Source organism: Gigantopelta aegis, chromosome 8 (assembly GCF_016097555.1).
Source record: "Gigantopelta aegis isolate Gae_Host chromosome 8, Gae_host_genome, whole genome shotgun sequence".
Classification (NCBI taxonomy): domain Eukaryota; kingdom Metazoa; phylum Mollusca; class Gastropoda; order Neomphalida; family Peltospiridae; genus Gigantopelta; species Gigantopelta aegis.
The window spans coordinates 51,837,605-51,865,418 of NC_054706.1; the positions used below are offsets into that span (position 1 = coordinate 51,837,605).

At 36.0% G+C, this 27,814-nt stretch overlaps 1 protein-coding gene and 1 long non-coding RNA gene across 2 annotated transcripts; one reads left to right on the forward strand and one right to left on the reverse strand.

The window, feature by feature from the left end:
• The first annotated feature begins 5,147 nt into the window (after nucleotides 1–5,147).
• On the forward strand, nucleotides 5,148–8,365 carry LOC121380185. The gene is made up of 2 exons (XR_005958890.1): nucleotides 5,148–7,882; nucleotides 7,933–8,365. It is a non-coding gene; the product is annotated as an uncharacterized LOC121380185 (long non-coding RNA).
• Nucleotides 8,366–17,488: 9,123 nt separating this feature from the next.
• Nucleotides 17,489–26,911, reverse strand: LOC121378844 (uncharacterized protein C7orf26-like). Its single transcript, XM_041507183.1, has 7 exons — nucleotides 26,771–26,911; nucleotides 24,282–24,479; nucleotides 23,538–23,747; nucleotides 22,627–22,795; nucleotides 20,696–21,160; nucleotides 19,321–19,372; nucleotides 17,489–17,661 (listed from the first exon to the last, which is right to left on the reverse strand). Exons 1-7 carry the CDS (start codon nucleotides 26,849–26,851, stop codon nucleotides 17,592–17,594), a joined length of 1,245 nt encoding a protein of 414 aa, XP_041363117.1. The 5' UTR covers nucleotides 26,852–26,911; the 3' UTR covers nucleotides 17,489–17,591.
• Nucleotides 26,912–27,814: the final 903 nt, after the last annotated feature.

The following is a 27,814-nucleotide window of genomic DNA, read 5'->3' on the forward strand; positions in this document are numbered from 1 at the left end:
ATTTTTACCTTTTAAAACATAATCAGCACATTTGGCGGGAATCTGCCTTTTGCACACTTCGATAAATTCCTCTTAATCCACTTACATGGATTAAAAAAAGAAGAAAAATACTGATGGTCATAATTGGCTCTAGTTATAAAAAAAAGAAGAAAAATACTGATGGTCATAATTGGCTCTAGTTATAAAAAAAAGAAGAAAAATACTGATGGTCATAATTGGCTCTAGTTATAAAAAAAAGAAGAAAAATACTGATGGTCATAATTGGCTCTAGTTATAAAAAAAAAGAAGAAAAATACTGATGGTCATAATTGGCTCTAGTTATAAAAAAAAGAAGAAAAATCCTGATGGTCATAATTGGCTGGTATTATAAAAAAAAGAAGAAAAATACTGATGGTCATAATTGGCTCTGCTTCAAAAAAAAAAAAAAAATACTGATCAAATTCTTATTAAAAAAAGTCTCCACTATTACACTGGTATTGTATCTATATCACCAGCCAGTTGGAACTCATCTAATTAAAATTAGCTCCACTATTACATGTGGATCTAACACCAGCCAGTTGGAACTCATGTCCACAAATCAAAACCTTACTTGCAGAATCCTGCCAGTGATTTAAAACTGACAACACTGCGTAGTCCCCAATGTCCAGGTAACATTTCGTCTGTAAATAATAATTTAAATATTGACCAATCACACTATAACGTTATTTGGGAGCATACAAATTCTAAAAATATCGGGCGAGTCTATATTAGTGGCCGCAGTACAGCGAACCATACCAATACGTACGGGGTGGGTTATCAGTCTTCAATTTTACATTAAAAGTTATTTATTTATTTATAAAACTAAAAAACCCTAAATCAGTCTTCAGTTTTACATTACAAATTATTTATTTTATAAAATAAAACATGTTTTAAGGCATTCGCAATTCACACGAAACATGTCGTATACCCTCAGGATAATTCGGAATGTATTCAAATTATTTTTGAATCACTGGCAGGATTCTGCAAGTAAGGTTTTGATTGGTGGACATGAGCTCCAACTGGCTGGTGTTAGATCCACATGTAATAGTGGAGCTAATTTTAATTAGATTGGAAGAAATAAACATGCTTTATGGTGTCGGACGTACATGGTGTCAGACGTACACTATGACAGCACCACAGTAGCATGACAATTATTACATATTCAGTAATTGTTTTTACATTTTTTTAATCAACCATATAAAATTAACGTTGCATCTTAGTAACATTTTACAACCAGTTAGCAGAAGTGGAGATTAAATTTTTTTTATTTTGGTGTCGGACGTATACACAAGTAATGTATTGAAATATTATGGATAAAGTCTGCTTGAAATATAAATACATGTATATCTTTTATATATTATGTCAATTAACAAAGGACATGTCTGGGATTATTGGTTTACTTGACCACGAAATTGCCCATATATGTATGTATGTATGTGTGTGTATGTGTGCGTGCGTGTGTATGCGTGCGTGCGTGGATGTATGTATGTATGTATGTGTGCGTGCTTATGCGTGCGTGGATGTATGTGTACGTGCGTGTGTATGCGTGCGTGCGTGTATGTATGTATGTTAGCTCGAGTGTCCTCTAGTCATGGTCTGCTTATACCACGTGGTGTTAGTAGACTACGACTAGAAAACAGTCGAGTATATATATATATATATATATATATATATATATATATATATATATATATATATATATATATATATATATATATATATATATATATATGTGTGTGTGTGTTTTTATGTATATACGTGCGTGCGTGCGTGTGTGTTACTTTTGGCATTTTTTGTTTATTTTTGTTTAACATCCGGTGTTCATTAGCTATAGTCCATTTGCGTGAAAAAGGAACCGATGGATTGGCATAATAATGAATAATGTTAAAACTTATATTAAAACATATTACTGAGTTTTAAACACATACCAACTAAAACCAACATTCTGACTAAAAATGTCTGTGTAAATTGCCATTAAATTATATAGATTAATCTCATTTTTCATACATGGGTGAAGACAAAATGCTAAAACAGCTTTAGCTGCATTGCTATCGAAGTAATCGATAATGCAGTACACTGAGACAAAAGGTATTTGCAACCGTTCGTTCTAAAGGGTGTATATTACCAAATCAAATCCCATAGACGACAATAATAACATATGTGGCTAAAAGTCCTACCTGCAGCGTATCAATCGACATAAACGCCACGGATATAAATATTACCACCCCTCAGCCTTAAAGTGAATCAGAAAAACATTGGGGGTCAAGCTGCTCATTTCTGAGATATAACAGGTAGCGTCTATGACTACCCTAGTTCCGCACACAATTTTAGTACTTTTTTTTGTACAGATACCCCATACATGCTTCAAGCACAAGGATATTTGACACAGTGGTACTAGATGAAATAAAATTGCATAATTGTTTTTGCCCAGATGAAACTATTTTATTTTTACAACAAGACAAGACAAGACAAGACAAGACTTTATTTACACTCGGACCGTTACACAACGGCATAGGAGGAATATATACATAAACATTTTGTTATATACACGTGACAAGATGATTGACAGTAAATACATTAATTACAATACATTCACAAACACATATACAAAAACATACAATCACGCACATCAATATATTATGTAATAATACAGATATTTAATACAGATATACGGGTATCCAAGTACTTATAAACGAATAGATTGTTAAACGTGTATATGGTGCAGTGGATAATGATAATATTTTGTTAAATATATTTGGTTTTGATGGTGTTTGTAGTCAAGGGCGTTTGAATTCATTAGTTATTATATTTATGAAATATGATAATTTCTTTAGGGTACTAATTCCTTTATTCTCCATTAGTTCTCTAAATTTATAAGCACTTGGTCGTGTATAATAATATCGGTGTAGCAACTGGACTCTTGAATTATGGAAAAAATGGCAAATAAAAAGATAATGGAACTCGTCGCCAATGTCCATTACATTACATAATGTGCAAATTCTATCTTCTATGAGTATGCTATTCCAACGTCCAAGTTCAACGGGTAGGTAATGGTTAAACGTTCTAAATTTTAAGAGTGTTGTCCACAGTTTTTCTGGTAGCTTATTGATATAGCTTTCGAAAAATAGTTGTTCTTTGTATAAACGGTAAGTGTTGTGAGAGACAATTTACCGATTTGAAAGATTGTCTTATCCAGATATCACCCATTCCCAAGTTATTCAGTGTATTTTTAACAGTATTAATCCAGTTATAGTTAGTTCCGTTAGTAAGGTGGTCATTTAACATAATTTTGTATAAAAGAGTAGACAATTTTGATTGTTTTCCTGATATCAGTCGGGCCCAGTAACATACCATTCTTCTATATATAGTCAACTCGACAGGTGTTCTCCCTAACTCTCCATAAAGCATAAATATTGGTGTTGCGTTCTTAACAGGTATGATGTGTCTTAGAAAGTTTATTTGTACATAATTAAATATATCAACTTTTTCATATCCCCATATTTCGCATTCATATAATAAAACTGGCAGAACCATTGAGTCAAACATTTTAAGTTTACATTCGGTTGATAGATAGTTGTCCTTTGATTTTGATAGTACAAAGTACATGGTCTTGGTGTTGTTTAAGTCTATTCTTAGTAACTCGAAAGTTGTTTAATTTTGTAAAAGTAATTCCTAAGTATTTGTATTCTTTTACATTTTCTAATGTATTATTTCCAATCTTAAAATTATGTTTATAATCTCTAGTGTTACCGTTAAAAATAAATATTTTCGTTTTGTTAACCGTTTATTTTAAGTTTCCATTTATTGCAATATTGATCAAACATATTTAAGGTGTGTTGCAGGTCTGCTGCAGAGGTTGATAACAGGGCAGTATCGACTGCATATAACAAGCAAAGCATGTGTAAAGCAATATCTATTGGGTGATCTTGGTTATCTGTTGTAGGGGAAACCCCTTCACATCCATGGCTAGATAAATAATCTTCTAAATCATTCAAATACAGGGAGAATAGAATAGGGAATACATTTTCACCTTGACGGATACCGTTGTTACATGGAAATAAAGTAGATTGCTGATTATTCACAACAATCATTGATTTAAGACCTTGATACATTTGATAGATAATTCTAAAAAATTTACCGGTTATGTTATGATGTAGTAGTTTATGCCAAAGCTGTATTCTAGGTACCGTATCGAATGCTTTCTCAAAATCCACAAAACCGCAATATAATTTTTTTTTCCTTTTTTTTCAAGATATCTATTAAAGGCATATTGTCACAGACCACTGACCTATTACATGACCTAACAAAGTATTACTTAAAAATATATGTATTTAATTTGTCCGTAAATGTATTTTATTCAACCATCTACGTAACCACCATACTCCACTTAAAAATGATATTTTGTAAAAAAAAAAAATGAATTATGGCAATGGTCCATAATTCAAAAATTAACATTGCTGAGAGGGTTGGCATGGATTTCACTCCATTATGGTGTAGTTAAAGTGATGCTATAGCTAGGTTTGGTCTGTAAAAATTAATGTAATTTTGATTTATTATTAATTTTTAAGGAAATAAGGCCCATACATCTGTGACAGTATGCCTTTAAGTGATGTAATGTAAAAATATGGTCTGTAGTTGAATAGCCTTTACGGAACGCGGTTTGGGCCTCACTAATGGTATTATTTTCCTCAATAAATAAACTTAAACGGTTATTAAGTAAAGTTGTGAACAGTTTAGAGCAGCAGCAAAGTAATAATATTTGTCGGTAATTTTCGGGATGTAGCCGACTTCCTTTGTTTTAAAAAATTGGTATAATAATACCGGTATACCATTCATCTGGTAAGACTCCATTATCAAAAATAGTATTAAAAAGTTTAACATAAACTGGCATGAGCGACGTAGCGGTTGACTTAATGTATTCGTTAACTACCGTACTCTATCAACACCTGCTACTTCGGGGGCGTAGGGGGTGGGGGGGGGGGGGGGGGGGGGGTTCGGAAGCAAATGGTCCGCTTTCAGTACTAAAACATACAGGTTTATAAATATGGAGTTTCGGGTGGAGCAGAAACAAAATAGAAAAAGGTCCACTTGGTTCATATTCGAACCCCCCCCCCCCCCCCCCCCCCCCCCCCCCCCCCAGGTCCAGATCACGCTACGCCCCTGTACTTTATGATATTTTAGTTGTTTTATGGCTTTCATTATTGCATCTGCACAGAATCTTTCGTTAATAATACTGTCATTGTTTACTTCATATAGTACTTCATCCATGTTAAAATCAAATACGTTATCATTATTTGGTTCGCCCTTATTTAAGTCGCTGAAATAGTTGAAAAATGTATCAATAGGAGGAACGTTAACGTTGTTATCTAAGTTATCTTGTTTCTTAAGTATTTTATAAAAGGCTTTGGGATCATCTAACCGTAACCGTCTCAATTTAATTTCTGTTTTAAATTTATGTTGTGCAAAAGCTTTAAGTATACTCTTTTTATAAGACTTACTGGCGTTAATTAATCTCATTTTATTATCTGTAGTTTTATTTCTAGCGTATATTGTTTTGGCCTCGAGATACTTCGTACGTAAATGTTTGTGTCTTAGCCCGAACCAGGGTCGCTTGTTGTGCGCTGACCTTTTGTTACAGCTGTCACTGTATACACGCACGTGACCGAATGTCGAGGCTGCCGTGTCTAAAAATAGATCTTTTAACATATCGGTGGCTTTTGTGACACGTGCTTTTGTATTAGTAGACTCGTCGTCAAGAATTAGAGAAATGCTTTCGATTATGTTGTCGATATTATTTATAAAGTCTTCACGTTTACTAGGAACCCATTTTGCATGCTATTTCCCTTCTTACACCGTTACTATGATCTACATGATTGTATGCGTCAGTATAATTACATTTACACGAATATGTAACATTGTAAGTATTAGAGCACAATGGCTATCAGAAAGAAATGGGTCAAAATCACATATTTGAAAATCAGTTACATTTTTAAAAACATGGTGAGTACCTATAGCATAATCAATCAGGCTGCAGTCTTTACTTGTGACTTTACCAATAAATTTATCAGTCCCACATCTACCGTTGAGAATATATATATTATGTAACTTGCATAGATCTAAAAGTTTCACTCCATGCCAGTTAACCCTTCCTATGTCTTGACTTGCCCTATCTCTGGGAATACTGAGATTGTCAAGATTTGTTATATCATTCATAAAATTATTCATGTCAACATCATCAGTGTAAACATCATCAACTGTAGTATAATCCAGAGAACATTTAGTTCTGGCATTAAAGTCACCTAGCAGGAGCAGTGGTTTTCCTGATTCTACATTTTGAAATATTTGATTTTCGATAATATTAAAAGTGTCATCTTTATAATATGGTGAGCCAGTAGGTGAAATATATACAATGCCAACCATTAAACAATTATCTTCATATCCTACCTGTGGGAAGTGCAAATAAAAGATCCCTTGCTGCCTGTCGTAAAAAAGAGTAGCCTATGTGGCGACAGCGGGTTTCCTCTAAAAACAGTGTCAGAATGACCATATGTTTGACGTCCAATAGCCGATGATAAGATTAAAAATCAATGTGCTCTAGTGGCGTCGTTAAATAAAACAAACTTTACTTTACTTTCTTGGTTTGAGTGCCTGTGATACTAAGCCAAGAGATATATTGGGACCGATTTCTTTCACCGACTTTAACAATATCAGCTAATTCATGTTTAACACTAATGACAATGCCGCCGGAGGGTCTGATACCTTTTCTCTTGTTGAAATAAGTTGTGTATCCTGGGTAACTGTTGAATTGTTATATTGATGATGCTCATCACACTGTTGTTTCATTTTACCATAGTTTGACACCCAATAGCCGATGTATTTTTCATGCTGGGGTGTCGTTAAACATTCATTCATTCATTTATTCATTCATGTATCCTGGGATAAGATCTGGTTTACAGTCTGTTTCATCAGTTTTGCTTTCTTGAAAACACAGTATTTTGATATTAATAATGAGAAATCAGGTGTAATTAGTTTACTTTTTAAACCACAGACATTCAAACTAAGTATTCGCAACTTGGTATAGTCATTGTTTATATCAGTGTATGCTATTTCATTATTAACTGAATAATTAGCTTCTATCATGTTGCTTTGATTGTTAACATATGGCTGGTTAGATAAAAATATGTTTGGGTTGTCATGATGCCTGTTTGGTGAAATATGATCAGATAAAATACTGTTCAGGTTAACATGGGACTGTTTAGTTAACTTGTTTTCAGATGTGTGTTTGTTATGGTTGTCGATGTTGTTGGTTACTGTATTATTCAGGGTGTTCAGGGTGGTCATCTGGGCTTGATGAGGGGTCATAGTTTGTGCAACGTGATGGAAACTATGGTATGCATCAGCATGTACAACATTTTGTGAACTTGTCACAGGCAAGGCATTAAAAGTATTATTAACTATTGGCTCACAATATGCATTCATATCTGTATGCACAAGGGTTTGTGAACTTGTCACAGGCAAGGCATTAATAGTATTATTAACTATTGGCTCACAATATGCATTCATATCTGTATGTACAAGGGTTTGTGAACTTGTCACAGGCAATGCATTAAAAGTATTATTAACTATTGGCTAACTATATGCATTCATATCTGTATGTACAAGGGTTTGTGAACTTGTCACAGGCAAGGCATTAAAAGTATTATTAACTATTGGCTCACAATATGCATTCATACCTGTATGTACAAGGGTTTGTGAACTTGTCACAGGCAAGGTATTAAAAGTATTATTAACTATTAGCTCACAATATGCATTCATATCTGTATGTACAAGGGTTTGTGAACTTGTCACAGGCAAGGCATTAAAAGTATCATTAACTATTGGCTCACTATATGCATTCATATCTGTATGTACAAGGTATTATTAACTATTGGCTCACAATATGCATTCATATCTGTATGTACAAGGGTTTGTGAACTTGTCACAGGCAAGGCATTAAAAGTATTATTAACTATTAGCTCACTATATGCATTCATATCTGTATGTACAAGGGTTTGTGAACTTGTCACAGGTAAGGTATTAAAAGTATCATTAACTATTGGCTCATTGCAAACACTCATATTTGTATGTACATCAGTTTGTGAACTTGTCACAGGTATGGCATTAAACATGTTATTAACTATTAACTCAGCATGCACAATCATGTCTGGATCACTATGATTATAACGAGGGTAAGTGGGATGAACATCATAATATGCAGGGTCATTATATACAAAGTATGGTGACCTACCCATGGCAATACTAGGTACTGGCATGTTAGTATTATTTTCTGTCTCCTGATATTGACAGCTAGAGTAAGTGGGATAGTCAACAGAAGATAAAGAGTTTCTTGTTTTACAGGTATCCATAGGTATGTTACTGAATGTATTATTAGTTACCAACTCACTAGGTGAGTAGGTACATACATTTCTGTCTCTTTGTTTCCACAGCTAGGATAAGTGGGGTAAGTGTCAACAGATACGTTTTTTTTTAGAATTACAAGAATTCATAAGTATGTCACTGTAATTGTCTTTAAATATTACTTCTCTAGGAACTGGCATGTTTGTCTCACTAGGGAGAATATGGTAAGTATCTACAGAAAATGGGTTTCCTGATTGACAGGTACCCACCAACACACTCATATTTATCACCAATCACAGGACTTGTGGTGTTCATTTCTCTATCAAAAGTTTGGTGCATCTCAAACTTTAACCCAGCCGGAAGTTATTTATTTGGTTTAGTACTACCTAAAGAAACTATATCTATATCTATATCTATATACACACACACACATACATACACACACACACACACACACACACACACACATCCACACTTAATTTGTTTTCTTAAAAAAACGATATTTGAGTTCGCATGGGTTTAAAACTTGATAATATATTTTTATATGAATTTTAACTTTATTCAGTATATAGTTATATACCAATTCATTGGTTTCCTTTTCACGCAGACTATAACATATATTTATTTTTATATATGCATTTATTCTTCTTTTTGTTTGAAAAAACCCCACGTACACACACACACACAAATGTTGTGGTTTCTTGTTACTGAAATGGTTTTTTTCATTCTTCCGTTGTTTTGATCAATATACTAGTCAATGTTATTGAAACTAAGCCGGTTATAATCGCATTACCCAGTTTCACGTAGGTGCTATGTCATAATTTAGTGGAAACTGATAATAAAGAAAATACATGATACAAGCCGATGAACCATGTGTGTATTAAAGCTTATTTAGTAATGCCAGACCTTAAAGGCATATTGTCACATACCACTGACCCATTACATGGCCTAACAAAGTATTACCTGAAAAAAAATATATATTTGATTTCTCCCTAAATATACTTTATTCAACCATCTACGTAACCACCATACACCACTTATTAATGATATTTTGTAAAAATAATTGAATTATGGCAATGGTCCATAATTCAAAAACTAACATTACTGAGAGGGTTGACATGGATTTCACTCCATCATAGTGTAGTTAAAGTGATGCAATAGCTAGATTTGGTCTGTAAAAATCAATATAATTTTGATTTATTATTCATTTTTAGAGAAATAAGGTCCTTAAATCAGTGACAGTATGCCTTTAAAAATCTTCAAATACAATTCTGGTACAGAAAACCAGTCGTAGCTAAGAGATCAGGGTTTCTGACTGACAAAGAAATTGAAATACGGAAATTACAGTCAGGTCTGGGACTGAGGGGTAGGATGGGAGACGGGTGGTAGAACATTCCAAGAAATCAGTGGTAAATATTTAGGGGGTGGGGACATGCTCGAAACCTTAGTGGTACATGAGCATGGAATTTTGTTTTCCGATCGGATCAAATACCCCTCGGTACTTGCCCGTGTCTGTTTATTTCCACATCACAATTTATTATGCCTTGGTCTCAAAAGTATTCACTTCTCATTATACAGAGACATAACCCAACATGTTCGCTTGTAGTTTTTATTTTATTTATTTATTGGTGTTTATTTATATCTGGGGTGTATGTAGTAATATCCAGGTGGGTGTAGAGTTGTCACCCTTGAGCAATTTAAGATATTCAAGATAGCCGCCAGAGAATCTGAAAATCAACATAGTGCTATATATCTGTAACCAGATATGGTAAAAACATTAATTATATTTCTTTTGTATGTTTTAAAAAACAAAGAATTCAATAAAATGATTATCTGAAGCAGATAATAGAAAACAATTAATATAATATTCAAGATGGCCGCTAAAAATATACGATCAACAAAGTGCTTATATGTCTCTATAACCAGATATGAAGGAAGAAGGAAGGAAATGTTTTATTTAACGACGCACTCAACACATTTTGTATATGGTTATATGGCATCAGATATATGGTTACGGACCACACAGATAATATAGAGAGAGGAAAACCCGCTGCCGCCACTTCATGGGCTACTTTTTTCGATTAGCAGCAAGGGATCTTTTATATGCACCATCCCACAGACCGGATAGTACATACCACAGCATTTGTTATACCAGTTGTGGAGCACTGGCTGGAACGAGAAATAGCCCAACGGGTCCACCAACGGGGATCGATCCTAGACTGACCGCCTATAACCAGATATGAATATGAATGGTCAATGATACAGAATTTTACGCCATTAACGACTTTAGATGATATAGTGGCATTGTGTACATGTATTTGTAAAATGTTTGTTTCGATGGCTTAAAACTAATTTACATTTAGTTACATTTCTTGATTCGTTTTATGCTAGTTATAAAAATAGTTTATTAACATATAATAGCTTGTTGTGGTAATTACAATTAAAGGTGCTGTGTCAAAGTTGCAATAATGGCAGTTCTCGCCAAAAATATTTATTGATGTTTGGTTTGAAACATAAAGTTTATACCTTCAGCTATATGACTATAAAAAGATATACATGTGTATATAATAAAAACCAAGTAATTCCATATAGTAGAATTTTTTTTTACTTTTAGGTGTGTGTGTGTGTGGGGGGGGGGGGGGTCTTTAGAGTGTGTCACATGCATTAACTAGTGGCGTCACTGTTCTATGTGTACACATTCAGCATCCAAAAATCTTTGCAATCACCTGACAAAGAAACAAAGATGATGACCATGCTATATTTAGCCACATATTATTAGGGAAACCCCTCTTGTCGCCCAGTACAAGACTTTTTTTTAAATTATTATTCTAGAGTTAACTATGAAAAGATTATGCACGGGGTCCATTAATTTGTAGTTATTTATTACAAATAAATGAGAAAATAACGAAATATTGTAGTTTCAGTTCAGTTAAACTTTATTTCCGTGCTTATATCCAATTAAGGTTCAAGCACGCTGTCCTGGGTACACACCTCAGCTATCTTGGCTGTCCAGGACAGTGGGCTAGTTGTTAGTGAGAGAAAAAGAGGATGTAATCGTCTTAAACCTACCCATTGAGTTGTTAAAACCTACATGGAGCCGGTATCGGGCTTCGAACCCAGTACCTACCAGCATTATGTCCGATGGCTTAACCACAACACCACCGAGGCCGGTATTGTAGTTTCAACTTTGACATAGGACCTTTAAGCTAGTCTACTGTTGCGTAAAAATGGTATGCACTGAACAATAATAAAATAGTACAATCCTGTATATCTTTCTTGTCTCATGTTTTTTAATATTATCGAACACGTTTACAAACTACAAAGCACCACTGAATCTTTTTTATTCATATTATTTAATAAGATGTATTATAATATATAGAAAATAACGCTTGGTGCACAGCTACCAGTTAACGCCGACTCGACTGTCTGGGCAAAACTGCCTCGATTAGACTGTCATGTCGGCCGGTGTATGCAGGTGCACATTTTCAGATATTTTCATTTCAATTTCGTGCTTATTTCCAATTAAGGTTCAACCATACAGTCCTGGGCACACACCTCAGCTATCTGGGCTGTCTGTCCAGGACAGGGTGTTAGTTGTTAATTGTTAGTGGTTAGTGAGAGAGAAGAGGGTGTAGTGACCTTACACCTACCCATTGAGTCGTTAAAACTAACTTGCGAACCTTGTACCTACCAGCCTTATGTCCGATGGCTTGACCACGACGTCGTCGTCATCGAGGCCTGTCATTTTTAGACTACTGCCCACTCGACAGTATAGTCGGCGTGAATCGGTAGGTGAGCACCAAGCATATGCGTTTCCTTTTGTTCCGTCCAAAAACCACCTTTCAATCTGACGATTTGTAGAAACAAAAAGCTGTATATTATTATATCCACTGGGCCTAGGAATAATGTAGTATATTATATAACTTTAAATCATTGTTTTAAAAAAAAAACCCAAAACCCGAATCTGGATAACATTTATTCATGTTAGCATTACTTCCAGACAACTATAAAGGGTTGAAAACGGATCACTACTCATTTTTACATGGATTACAGCTAATTTTGAGGGTAGAATGATGGAAATATATGGCAAAAAGACTTCAGCTTAGCAGATTTGGCCCGAATATCTCTATCTAGGGTTTCGTTCTAGCTCGGAGGGGGGGGGGGGGGGGGGGAGGGGGGGGGGGGGGGGGGGGGGGCCCTTTAGCGGGGGGGGGGGGGCCCTTTAGCGGCTTTTTCTCTGTGTAGGTACACCACAACTGGTATATCAAAGGCCGTGGTATATACTTTTAAAACTAAAACAATGATTCAAGCTTGTGTAATTTAGTGATTAATCCTAGGCCCAGTGCGGTAGGCCTACATATAATATGCAGCCTGTGTCACTACAAATTAGTTCAACCTTTAGATATTTGCTCTTAAAGGTTGCGTTCTAGAAGGGACAAAAGGGGAGTCCTTATATAAAATGGTTGTGTAACATCTCTAGCCAACCATACATACTAATTTACGACAAACGCAACTGTTTAGTTTACTGTTTACGCAATGCTTTCTCCGCGTTTAGGATTTGCAATAAACTTGTGATCATCACCGTGCATAAATTCGACCTGGAGATATTTGTAAACAGACGATCATTTTCTGTAATAAATATTTACATGCTATTTTACATCCTAGTTGTGTGTTTTTTGCTATAACATAGTTTTACTGGCTGCAAACATTGTATGGCCTTAATAGTTGGAATCGTCTTATCGAATGTTGTGTTACTGGCTGCATCCTATGCAAAAGTAAGAAAAAATATTTTTTTAGCGACACGACTAGAGCACATTGATTATTAATAATCGGCTATTGGATGTCAAACATTTGGTAATTTTGACAAATGGTCTGAGGAAAGCCGCTACATTTTTTTCATTAGCAGCAAGGGATCTTTTATTTGCACCAGCCCACAGACAAGATAGCATTTATTTACGGTTATATGGCATCAGACATATGGTTAAGGACCACACGTATATTAAGAGAGGCAACAAACGCTGTCGCCACTTCATGGTCTACTCTTTTCGATTAGCAGCAAGTGATCTTTTATATGCACCATCCCACATACAGTATAGCACATACAACAGCCTTTGATATACCAGTCGTGGTGCACTGGCTGGACGAGAAATAGCCCTATGGGCCTACTGACGGGGATCGATCCTTTACCACTGGGCTACATCCCGGCCCTGGATCCTATATAGTTTCAGTCAAGTGAAGGACAAAAGGACTATTTGATCTCGGGGACAGCCTCAAAGCAGATTTCTCATTGACTCTTATTACTGGTTTTGACATTTATATTTTGCAACATTATGACCATAAACCAGAGAAGATAGAAGCGATCCATACCTGCCTGAAACCTCTTAAAAAGGTATATGTTTTTTGTATGGACAATCAGCATGCTTACAGGTTCTTAATTTTTAAAAAAGGAACTCGTTAAGCCAATCTGGGTACGTTGTGTGTGACAGTCTTTCTGGTTACAGCCAGTAGTTGGGACATAAAAAAGTCATTGCTCAAGATTTATTGCAGTGGGATAGGTTAAAGTTACCGCATAAACAGACGAGTGGTATGCATGGTTATTTGCACACTTTTGATGTTGTGATTGATAGCCGATAGTCCAGAGTGCGTAGCATGAAAACTTCCACCACCCCCCCCCCCCCCGAAAAAACAACAGCAACAACACACCCCACCCTAAAAAAAACAACCCCAACAACCCTCCACCTAGCCCGAGTACTCTGACTGTAAGAGAGCTAGACGGACATTTGGACATAAACACGCTCTCATTACAGTCAGAGACCAACCTATGTCTTTTTTTGGCAATTCCTGACTACCAAACGGTAGGCAACGAGTCCCGCTCTAATACCACAACAATCCTATGTTTGACGTCAAATACCTTTACATCAATCATTTTCGAGTTAAGTGATACAAAAAAATCCACATATTAATCACTAATACACTTACTACAGAAAGAAACCCGACAGCACCCACATTCAGCTACGCTTCGTGACACTCCGTCGCAACAATTGCAAAGCTCGGCGATCTATTTCGAGACGTAGACCACGTGATCGCGCACTGGGCGATTCCGCCTTGTGCAGCAGTTACAGGGGCCGTCTCATATCAAGCGAAGTTACAACATGGAAGAGTTGGCTAATGCCGTTTTGGATGAATTTGGATTTCATTACGTCATTAAACCAAAACAATTACACATTATTGACTCCATTTTGAATTTGAAGGATACATTTGGGGTGTTATCGACAGGATACGGCAAAAGTATGTGCTACGTACTGCCTCCTCTTATGAGATGACCCCTGTAACTGCTGCACAAGGCGGAATCGCCCAGTCTCGAAATAGATCGCCGAGCTTTGCAATTGTTGCGACGGAGTGTCACGAAGCGTAGCTGAATGTGGGTGCTGTCGGGTTTCTTTCTGTAGTAAGTGTATTAGTGATTAATATGTGGATTTTTTTGTATCACTTAACTCGAAAATGATTGATGTAAAGGTATTTGACGTCAAACATAGGATTGTTGTGGTATTAGAGCGGGACTCGTTGCCTACCGTCTGGTAGTCAGGAATTGCCAAAAAAAGACATAGGTTGGTCTCTGACTGTAATGAGAGCGTGTTTATGTCCAAATGTCCGTCTAGCTCTCTTACAGTCAGAGTACTCGGGCTACCCTCCACCGAAACTAAAAAAAAAAAAAAACCCAAACCCAACAACAAAACTATGAAGTCAATAAAAAACCCCACCACCAGTATTCAACTCTGTGCGAACATATTTCGTGTTTGTAATCTCAGATCTAAGACTTCTTTGTCGAAGAACTGTATACATTATCGATTATCGATATGTATGGTGGATTATATAACAATGCCTGCAGTTCGTATTCACATGGGAACGGAGTTTTTGGCACCGACCTGCGGTATTAATCAATACAAAATCTAATTAACTCAAAATAGCACCGACGTCAGATTGGGGTAATAAGCCTACTCGGATTAAAAACAAAAACAAATTCTAGATGACAGGCTTTACAATATAGACTTATTTTACTGAAATAGTTTCGTATATTTGTACCTAATAAACACAGGAAACCCGACGTGTGAGTTATCTCAAAGCCATCGGAAGCGTAAGAGGCCAGGGGCAGGCTACTCTACAATAATGCATTCCTTCACAGTTAAAATTCATATTAATACAGAGCCCCCGCACCCCAAGTTGCGGTCATCTTCCGACGCATAAATGCATCATCATTAAATGTCTCTGATATTTATTATATTGATTATTAATAAAGTCCACAAATCATCATAATACATGAATGTGCCATTATTTTTAGAAAACTTATTTTTGACACAAACGCATTCAATGACGTAGCCAGCATGAGGCAGACGAGGTGCTTGCCTCATCTGAAATTTCCCCAGATTTATTTTATTTTCCCCATGACACTAATATTTATTATATTTTTCCCATGACACTGATATAAATTTTACAGGTCTGGTATTTCCTCGGCGTTATTTCCTCTCTGGCTAAGTCCCAGGTATTGATATCGAACTTGCACATTTCGCCATGACATGTTTCATTCTTTGCGGTTTTGAGCAGTTTAGGGTCAAAAGACAATCCGCTTACTCATCCCTTCCCTTATTCCAAACTAACTAGCGTAGGTCTGGCTAAAACACGAGCCTGTAATACGTATTTCACATGCTGTGTGAAGCAATACCACACGTGTACGAGATAACGGCAACAGCTGGTCACTAATCAATAATACAAGCACATCTGCTTTTACCCAGAAATACAAAATATGAAGTATTAATAAAACCCGTGACTAATATTCGACACAATCGTGTAACAGGAAATATTACTAACAGGAAAACTATACCCAGCACAATCTATGTGTCGTAAAAATTAGTAATATATGATGGATAGTAAATATGCCAGGACAGAGTCGTAAAACATATCATCTTCGTGAAGAACAATATCAGCCCCAAATTCAACCAGCGAACGTATCGCTAACTATTTGACTAGACTAGCGAACGTGTGTCTGCTCGGTATGGCTGAACTCTGCTCTGGTATCAGTGGCGGATCCAGAAAATCCATTTGGGGGGGGGGGGGGGGGGGGGGGGGGGCATTGACATGAGGTGGAACTTTAAGGGAGGTTTGGAGGGGGATTGTAACAAAATGAAAATTAATATATAATAAAATTACAACTATCGCAAAATTTGGGGGGGGGGGGGGTCCGGGCTTCCCTCTATTTAGCAAATTTAAAATGGTGGGGAGGGTATCGATGCTAGTGTACGCTTTTAAAACCAAACAACCTAGACAAGTCAACACTTTTGATATCCAAAATGAGTACATGGTAAAAATTGTAAACAGTTGTAAATGGCCCCTAAAATACTACCATCTCTCTATAAATATTTAACATCATCGGAGCATGAAAAATACATCAGTTATTGGTTGTCAAACTAAAGCTGTATCCTAACCGGACGCGAGAGATTATTTTAGAAATCATTATTTCAATCCCCTTCATAGTCCATTCCTTGACGTGGTGAGGGGGGTTGTATGTATCAGTGACCCAGAGAGCTATGCCAGCAAGAGTTTTGGCTTCTGTTAGGGACACCCAAGCTGGACTGATCAGTGGGTTGAGGCTAGACTGATACGGACTAAGGGTGAGGTAATCCCAACAGAAACCTCGAGTGCTGAAGTCAGAGGTATTGGGCCGCACTCTAATAGACCACAATACCATTCATCAACAGCTATTATGACTACATTGATTTCAAATGCTGTATCCTAAACAGATGCATTGCAACATCTGTCGCGCCGTATGCATTTGTTTAGAATACGCCAGTTGAAATCAATGATTTCTAAAATAATCGCTCGCGTCCAGTTAGGATACAGCTTTAGGTAAATGCCCTAACTCTCGGAGTTACATGTAAAAGTCAGCAGCTAAAAGCTGTGGTACGAATTTACAAAGTCTGATTATGTCTTACACTAAACAATGCTTAAACACCTGTGTTTAAAACAAAACCCAGGCTCTGTAAATTCGACCCCATAAGTACAAAACAAACTAGAAAGAGATGTAAGGAATGACTTTAATATGTACACATGAAGATGGTAAATATGAAATTGTGTTGTTCACTCAGCCCCATTCACACCAGCCAGTTTGTAGGACTCTGTCGTCACGAGACGTCCATGCTGGATTCTCCTCTTCTGTCTCCAGCAATGTGAGATACAACCATCTGTAGTAATCTGGCAAATGAAAGAAACAAAGGAAAGGAATGTCTGTTTCATGACACCTCAGCACATTTCAAAACTATGGCTAGGTTGTGTCTACTCACACAGCATAACTACACCTGAGCCCCATTCCACGAGGGCAGGATGCAACCCAGTAGTAATGCACTCGCTTGATGTGCGGTCGGTTTGGGATCGATCCACGCCGGTGGGCCCATTGGGCTATTTCTCATTCCAGCCAGTGCACCGCGACTGGTATATCAAAGGCTGTGGTATGTGCTATTCTGTCTGTGGGATCGTGCATATAAAAGGTGCCTTGCTACTAATGGAAAAATATAGCGGGTTTCCACTCTATAACTATATGTACAAATTACCAAATGTTTGACATCCAATAGCTGATGATTAATAATCAATGTGCTCTTAGTGGTGTCATTAAAGCAAAACAAAACGTTCCACAAAGTGATCTTAGTGCTAGCATCACCTTATGTACATCACCGTAAGTGTATAAGGTAGTCATGTACTTTTAGGTGATCTTAGCGCCAAGATCGCTTCATGGAACAGGGCCCCGGTCAAGAGAAAGATAAACCTACGGCCACTACACACATTACTCCTACTGATAAAGCAGCAAAGGATCTTTTATATGCACTTTCCCACAGGCAGGACAGTACATACCACAGCTTTTGGTGTATCTACATTCAACTGTGTTCATTTTCACTGAAAGCAAAGGAACCTTTTACACAGCCATGGTCTTTGATGCATAGATCTACAAGTGACAGATGATAAAAAAAAAATCTGCATGGTTTGATCTAGCCTTTATAAATTTCAAAGAAACAGAGGTAAACACAAAAACGACCTGAATATAAAAGATGATGATGTTGCCACCATCAGAAAAGTAAAAAAAATATATATCTTGGCTTTAGTGACTATAATCCAAGGCAAAAAACTACAAGAGTACCAGTGAGGTACATGATACACCCATCAGGAGTTTGATGGAGAAGCACACACATTATTGAATTTGTTACAATTGATAAGGACAAACATTTCCTTTAATGTGCAGTAATGCATTTAAAGGAGATCGCTGTGACTTAGGTATGGTATGCAACACACCACCATCCTAAATTGTGCTAGCATGCAAGGTTTCCCATGCCTTCCCATGTTGGACTTGGAAACACAGTTTGATGATCCTATATGAATTGATAAAGAAGATATGGCCCAAACAAGGATTTCTTTTAATATGCAATAATGTGTGAAAAGTAGGTCATGGTGACCTAATTATGGTATGTGACACCTTCATCCCAAGTTGTACTTGCATGAAAGGTTTGATGATCCTATATGAATTGATAACAAAGATATGACCCAGACAAGAATTTCCTTTAATGTGCAGTAATACGTGAAAAGTAGGTCGCAGTGACCTAGTTAATGGTTCGCAACACACCACCATCCCAAGTTATACATGCATACAAGGTTTGTATGAATTGATAAGAAAGATATGCCACGAAAACAAAACGTTTATGATTGGACGGACAGACTAATTGAAGTACGGACAGGCAGACACTGCCATACAATAATACGACCCCGCAAAGACGGGAGTGTAAAAACAACACACAGAGAATCAGGTATTTTTAAGCATGGATCAAGATCATTCAAAACAATCATAGAATCTTGTTCTTCTCTTACCTGTTAGGTGGTAGACTCGTTTGTATTAATGATCGAAACCCCTGAAATTTGACTGCAATGAGATAAAGAAAACACCATAAAATAATATTCTAAAACAAAGATTTAATTTTTTAGATTATAATTAGGGAATAACGTAATTGTCAACTACATGCATGGTCAGTTATTAATACTCCAAATATTTAATATACTACTACTATAATAAATAAACTCTGATTGTATTAGAATTTTGTGTTACACATAGAGTGGTTTTATCAACTTTTATATACATTCAGAGAACTCAAAAGCATGCAGTAATTAACTAAGTAAATGGACATAAATAATAATAATAATAATAATAATAATAATAATAATAATAACAACAAAGCATTCAAAAAATAAAAACACTGTTAGTAAATTTGTCTCAACCAACCACAAATAAAGGTTTATGAAATATGTAAAATAAAACTAAAAACTTGACCAATCCAAGGGGGATAATTTGTTATTATTCCACACACAAAAAAAGGAATCCTCATTACACTTAATCTTACAGACATGTTAGAACTTGCATGAGCCCAAATTGTGATCTTTTCTGATAACTAAAACTGCAACCCCTCCCCCCAGAAAACCCCACACACATTTAAAATAAGAAACTAAACATTTTTAAAAACTAGATCATTCCAATGCATTGAAATACATGTGTGTATGCAAGACTTAAATCTTTTCCATGTGGATACATGGGATAAATGTACCAAGACGTATTAGGATGGGATGATGATTATTATTTTTTTAAATACGATGCGATTTATTCATGATACTTTTCACAACTATGCCAACTATAGCACATACTGTTTAATAAACTATTTTAAGAAAAACTTTTATTTTTAATGGTCTGGGACCTATTTCACAAAACATCGCAAGTTTACGTCTGCAAATATCAGGCCGTACACTTACATGTGTTTGGCATCTATTTCACACAGAAAATTACATCATTACAGAAGATGGAGTATTTTAAGGACAAAAGAAAATGACATATGTGTACTTTTGACTATATTTATTGTACTATAATAGTAATAAGAATTGTAGTTTAGTCGTAGATTTACGTTTACGTGTAAAACCTAGCTTAGGATGTTTTGTGAAATTGGACCCAGTTGTAGTAAAACAATTGTAAATAAAAATATCATAAAAAGATAAATTAAAACAACTATTTTTATAATTTTACCACACTATGTTAGAGTGATGGGTCTGGCATAGCCCAAGCAAACATGTCACGGGCAACAGAATCTAGATATGAGCAGGGCTATAGCGACTTCCACATGTCAGACTTATTTTACACACACACTGCCTCTCACACCTCCCATTTTTCTCTCAAACTCCTCCAACCCTCCTCCACACTCACCCGGATCCACCCTCAGACAGCCGTTGACGACGGCAACCTGGATGACTTGAGCGACTCTCTCGAGCGCGACGTGCACGCAGGGTTCGTCCTCGGAGAGCCCCGACATCTTGTAGAGGAAGACGAGCGAGTTGACGATGTTGAACAGGTCAGTGATGCTCAGCAGGTACTGAGACATGTGGTTGTTCTCGCAGAACTCCAGACTCTGCAGCAGGCCCAGATGTAGCCGCGACAGCACGGACAGACCCTTCGACAGCTTGCTCTGCGAGAAGCCCGGGTGGTTCGATTTGGTCAGTTTGTGAGCCACAACGGGTCCCCTGATGCACCAGCCCGTGAGGCCCGGGATGGGTGAGGAGTACGTGTTGTGTATGCTGATCTGCCGCACCGACTCGCAGCACAGCGTGCAGTCCTGGTTGATCCAGTCGGTGACATGTTCCAGTAGCACACACGGAGGCACACTATTGCCATCTGTAGTAAAACAGGAAATACATTTACTGCAATTTCAGGACTTCTACAATTTTCATAAAATCCACTAGCACTGGGATCAGAGATTTTAAATATTTACTAGCCACGATTAAAAATTCACTAGCCCTACTTTACTTTTAGTTAATACAATTTTATTAAATAATAGTAATAATAATATATGTCACCTGCAGAGGGAAACAGAGCTTAAAAACACTAACATTGGGGGGATGGGTGGGGTGGAGCAGGATATTCATATTTGCAAAATAGACTACTGCAACATTTGATCACTAGCCATGGGAATGGGGCTACCATAATCTAGAATCCCTGCTGCATACAAGATATATGCAATAGCATATACCACAAGGCAATACTACTAATGAAAGATTACATGTACTATCAATTGTGTTAATCAGTCATTTCATTTAACCAAAGAAGAAAAGGAAACATAAAAATAAAGGCAATTGTTATGACACATTGTAACCTATGGCTATCTGGTGTTTAATATGCAGTCATTGCAACACTTGGTATAGAGTTTAAGAGAAGAAACCTGCAGTCTCCACATATGCTACTCCTTTTACATATGCTTTGCCATAGGCAAGAAATTACATAAAATGGCCTTTGGCATAGTAGTCATGAAGTACAATCTAATTAAAATTAGCTCCACTATTACATGTGGATCTAACACCAGCCAGTTGGAGCTCATGTCCACCAATCAAAACCTTACTTGCAGAATCCTGCCAGTGATTTAAAAATAATTTGAAAACATTCCGAATTATCCTGAGGGTATACGATATGTTTCATGTGAATTATGAATGCCTTATTTAGACCAGTAGAACTAATTTTAATCAGACTGCTAACAACACAGTCTCCAATCCAGGTCTGTAAGACCAATCACACTTCACCTTTTATAACGTTATTTGGGAGCATACAAATTCTAAAAATATCGGGCGAGTCTATTTTAGTGGCCGCAGTACAGCGAACCATACCAATACGTACGGGGTGGGTTATCAGTCTTCAATTTTACATTAAAAATTATTTATTGTATAAAATAAAACATGTTTTAAGGCATTCGTAATTCACACGAAACATATCGTATACCCTCAGGATAATTCGGAATGTTTTCAAATTATTTTTAAATCATTGGCAGGATTCTGCAAGTAAGGTTTTGATTGGTGGACATGAGCTCCAACTGGCTGCTGTTAGATCCACATGTAATAGTGGAGCTAATTTTAATTAGATTGTCATGAAGTACTGATTGGGATTTAAAAACAAACAAAAACCCATTAGATCCACCAATGGGAATTGATCATAGGACCCATCACACGTCAGGTAAGGATACTACCATTAGCCATATCTGCCACCCCTACTTACAATAGAAACAAAACATGGTCTCTATAAGAAATTAATAGATTTGAGAGAATATTAACATGGTCTGTTAGAACAGGTTAGACTACATATGAAAGTCTTACCAAAGAATGTGAAAGCTGTTGTAACTGATGTGATAAAGTTACACACAAACAGCGGTGAAGTTGATGGAAGTTTTACAAGCACCTGAGAGGGATCGGGAAACAGAAGGCAGTAATCATCGACAAGTCGTTTTGTCAAGGCTAAAACGGGTGTCGAATCAGCTCCTCGTTCCTGAAAATAACACCCCGATAAATATTATTGTGAAAAATAATAACTGATGAAAAATCAAAATCACATATTAAGTGATTAATAGATTAACATAAAAAAAAACAAAAAAACAAGAAGGAAAAAAAAAGAGGATTAATTCTTAATCATGTGGCACTAGTTAGAATGGGAAAAAAAATCAATGGGTCAGCTAAGGAGGTTCAATCCTCCGACCCAAGCACCTCAGGAGAGCAGTAACAGTTTTCGGATAGCACTAAAAGTTATCTGGAAAAATCTACTAAAGGCTTTTTATATCTATTAATGTTTTCTGTTTCTAATCTCAAAATCCTTCTGTAAAAGTAATAACACTTATTAAAAGACAGCATTAGACGTTAAATAAATCAATTAAAGTTTAAAGTTTGTTTGTTTAATGACACCACTAGAGCACATTGATTTTTAAATCATCGGCTATTGGATGTCAAACATTTGGTAATTACATGTAAATCAAATAAACCTACTGGTTCTAAACACTTAATATATCAGTCATCGCTTAAGAATAACACAAACAAGTATTTAATTTTGATATATCGGTACAACCTTCGATTATAGATGTCTTTTTGTTGATGAAATATTCAATAATGGCAATACCAAATCTAAAAAATGTATGTGCGGTTTGTTGTGTCCTTTACTATGGGAGGAAACAAATATGATCTCCGTTTAACTATTTCAGATTTATAAGTCTAAAACAATAATATTAAAAATTATAAACCTGCATCCAGATGGCAGCACAGTCTAAGACAGGACTGCAGCTCACAGATAATGCCATCGATACCAACTTGATGAAAAGTGAGTGGGTGTGATTATCTCCCCTTCCTCCAAAGATGAGGTTGAAGATTTGATATTTTGTCTTTGTTGGTGCTTCTTTAAAACATGTGCATAACATCTCTAACAGTTGCAATTCATGAACAGCATTCAGAGTCTGAAATTAAAACACCCCAATAATTTGAGTAACAATTAAATTATAACGCTACAAATATTTTCAATATTGTTTGTACAATCATTTGGTTTTTTCAGTTATTGCTGAATATAATTCCCATAAACTGTAATTACGTACAGCAAATGTACAAGTGAATTCTTTAGTAAACTGATATAATCTTCTGATTGGACATAAAAAGAAACAGTAAAAACAATACTTTTCAAAGATTATTCAATAGTAATTACTCATCATACCGGTAAACCAGCTGAATACAACCTCTTAAAATTTATTTAATTTTTATTTCAATAAAATTAAGTAGCATACAATGTACTCCATTGAAAATACACCATCCAATTTTCAGTTGTTACCTAACCGTGTACATGTATACAACTTTCGACTACCAGCATAAATCCAGCTATACAAAATTAGTTAATTATATTATATTACTTCTTCACATAACCTTTTTACAAGTACAAATCTGTCTGGTGTGTATCCAATGGAGATGAGTATATTTTGAACATGGAATATGACATAAACCTTTTGTACTCCAGTCCTGCTTCGGAAAAGAATATACTCTTGACATACTTCGGCTGCATAATTTCCTGATCCTTGACCAAGACCTGGAATTGCTGCGCCCTCATGTGATGAAAAACATGACATGAGATACTTCAAGGCATCCTGTGTGCACTTTGGATAGTCAATGTTTTTCAAGTGTAACAGAATGTTGGCCATCACCTGAAATTAATTGGCAGAATATTAATGCATGTGAATATAAATGTGAATATTAACAATATCTGACTGAACAAGATTACGTCCTTTTTTTTTGTCCAATTTTTTTCAGCTTTTATTTTTGCATGTAATTTATTGTTTCGAATTTAATAACAGCAGGTCATATTTTCCTTCGTATTTTGAGTACTGAAGTCCTAATCAATCTAACATAATGTAACAAGTGCTTACATCTATTGACAGTATTTCTGCCAGAAATGAAATTTATGGGTATGGCGCTGTGAAATGGAATATTTACAATGTGTGTGCTGAATGCAACCAGTTGATAGAGGGTATGAGGGTCCTCCCCCAGAAAGAAAATGGGTTAGGTTAAACGGTTTAGGGTTAGGGTTGAGAAAATCATACAGTAATGATAAGTCACTCATTTTGTTAAAAGGTCAACTTAAAAATAAATAAATCTGCAAAACAAAATTGTGTATGGCGCCATACTCATTATACTGTATGGCAGAAAGTCTGATGATTCAAACATATCTGTTTTGAGCACATCCCCAGAGTTCTGAAGAAAAAATGTCCAAGATAACATGGCGATTCAAAACCCTTCTGTGTTACTCAGTGTGCTCACTGTATATACTAGTGTTTTCCCTAGCTTGTTTTAGCATGGTGCGGCAACCATGCCTCAATAGTCTAGTGCCATCTTGCCTTAACCAGCACCATGCTGCCCTGAGATTAAACAAGCCTTTTTCACTAATCAATTCTAAAACAGTCTTTATAAAACACCCAAAAAGGTATTATTAATTAATAAATATGCCTTTTATATCTTTTGCCATTCATTTATTAAAGCAAACACATAAATTACATTAATTTTTATTTCAATTAATTTTTGTCTATTTTTAATGAAATACAAGTGCCCCGAAAATGGTGAAAATGCCCCAAAAGTGTTTGGTCTACCATGCCTTGCCATATTTCTACGAAATCACTATATACAAATGAGGTACCATCAACTACCCAAACAGTGTTCGGCAAATGACAAAAACAAGAATACGATACTTATGGAAAGAATACATGAAATAAAATATATTCATATCAGTTAATGAAACAAATCAACACCATCCAGTAAACAGGAAAGCATATGTTTGGAAAAATAACCTTGTTACACATGCATAATTAATCCTTTTCAATTTTTAAAGCCACTTGACAAAATATGTTTCTGAAATATACACAGTGGATAAACACTTTGATTTTAACATTTTTAAAATGGAAAAATTAAATTTGTCAAGAGCAGTCAGTTCACCTCTTTTCCCCCCATGATCGCTAACAAAACTTGATGTCAAGACAGATACTGGGTATGCAATACATTCATACCAGTGAATAGTTTGTAAAATATCAATTTTCTAATGAACCAATTCTTAATTAAAACAAACACTACAGGAAGGAACCTGTCAGCAATTATGTATGTAACCGGAACATTATTGAAAAGGGGTGCTGTCGGGTTTCTTCCTGTAGTGTGTGCACTAGTGACTAATATGTGAAAAAACAATTTATCAGGGAACTTGAAAATTATCGATGTAAAGGTATTTAATGTCAAATATAGGATTGTTGTTGCATTAGAATGAGAATCTTTGACTACCGTATGGTTGGAACAGACTGCGCAGTTTTGAGATACATTATACTCCTACGGTAAAAAGTGTATAACTGTCCAAATATTCTTGCTCTCTTACGGTCAGAGTATTTGGTTAACTTTCTTTAGGCCTACCCAGCAGTCAAGGTCTCCACACAAAGTGTTGCTATCAACTAGATACTTTTGAATTTCTGGTTCATGTATTAAAGTAGTATTTGGTCAAGTCGACCCAGTACTAAAGTGAGTGGGTAAGTTTTGAGATTTGATTTGACTACACTGTGTCTTAGACTGAGGTAGTTCATCAAGATAAACCTTGAGTGCAAGCGTAACCTCGAGGTTGCACTTGCGCTTGAGGGTTAGGAAAGAGTTCGACCCGTACCCCAGGCCCTCTAATACTAGTAATAGGGGTCTATGACTATTACCATGAGACTGATGAGTCTATTATATTTATAGTCTATATCAAAGTCTCTAAGACTAAGCTAAACCTTAAAATTAACACCAACCATTGAAAGGGGGTACGGGTCGAACTCATGCCTTCGAACCTACCCTAGTTTTTGCTATAGCTACATTTCGAACAAACTTAGTTCATATTGAAAGATTAACCTCGAGCACAAGAGTAGGCCCCAACCTCGAGGTTGCGCTTATGCTCGAGGTTTATCTTGACAAACTAGAACAAACTTACCAAATTATATGTAAGAAAAGTTGTAATATATAACAACAATATTATTCCGGTGGTTTCGTGTACATTTACATAATATACCATATAATAATCGCATAAAAACCTTTTAAATAAATGTCACAAGCTTTAAATGACATACCCTAATTTACACTGAGTGTGTTCTACGTCATCAAAATATGTGGTATTTTTCTTCCGAGGCTATTAGTCCATCAGCCGTATATACGACACTTTGACACGCTTTTGCCACGGCATTGTCCATGGAAGTCTACCGTATTACTTTTGTCGATTTTCTACTATACTACTGATGAATAAGTTGTAGATTTTGAGCATCTTAGGAACATCACATGTCAATAACTAACATAAATTCAATTATATTAAGTTTAAATTGTTGCTACATCACCGAGAGACAGGGAACAACATGCGCTGGTCAGCATAATAAAAGTTATTTTAGCAACAAATCGTTACAATTTACCGATTTTCGACAAGCGGTGATTTCTTTAATCAATTCCACATGGAATAACATTCCCTTCTTTTCAAGTAATGGACACGACTATAGCATTTTATTTCGTACGTACGCTCCAAAAAGGAGTGTCGGTAGTGCACGGGGTACATTAAGTCAATACTTTTCTTAACATAGGCCTACTGTCTTCAAAATGTACATTTTACCAAAGATCAAGAACAAATCATTAAGCAACAATGGGGTTACAGTCAATGCTATTTTAGTTCATATAAATCTAATGCCCGTGGCATAGCTATATTATTTAATAATAATTCTGAATTTAAGGTTACAAACAATATTAATGATAATGCGGGAAATAGATGCTCAATCACTATTACTCATTTATATTTACGGCCCTAACACAGATACACCTGGATTTTTTGCTAATATAAAAAATATTATAGAATCATCTGAAAATAAATATACAATTGTTTGTGGGGACTGGAATCTTGTTCAAGATCCCGCCCTTGATTATTTAATTACAAAAGATTGAATAACCCAAAAGCTTGAAAACAAGTTACAGATTTTAAAGAAACATTAGACCTTGT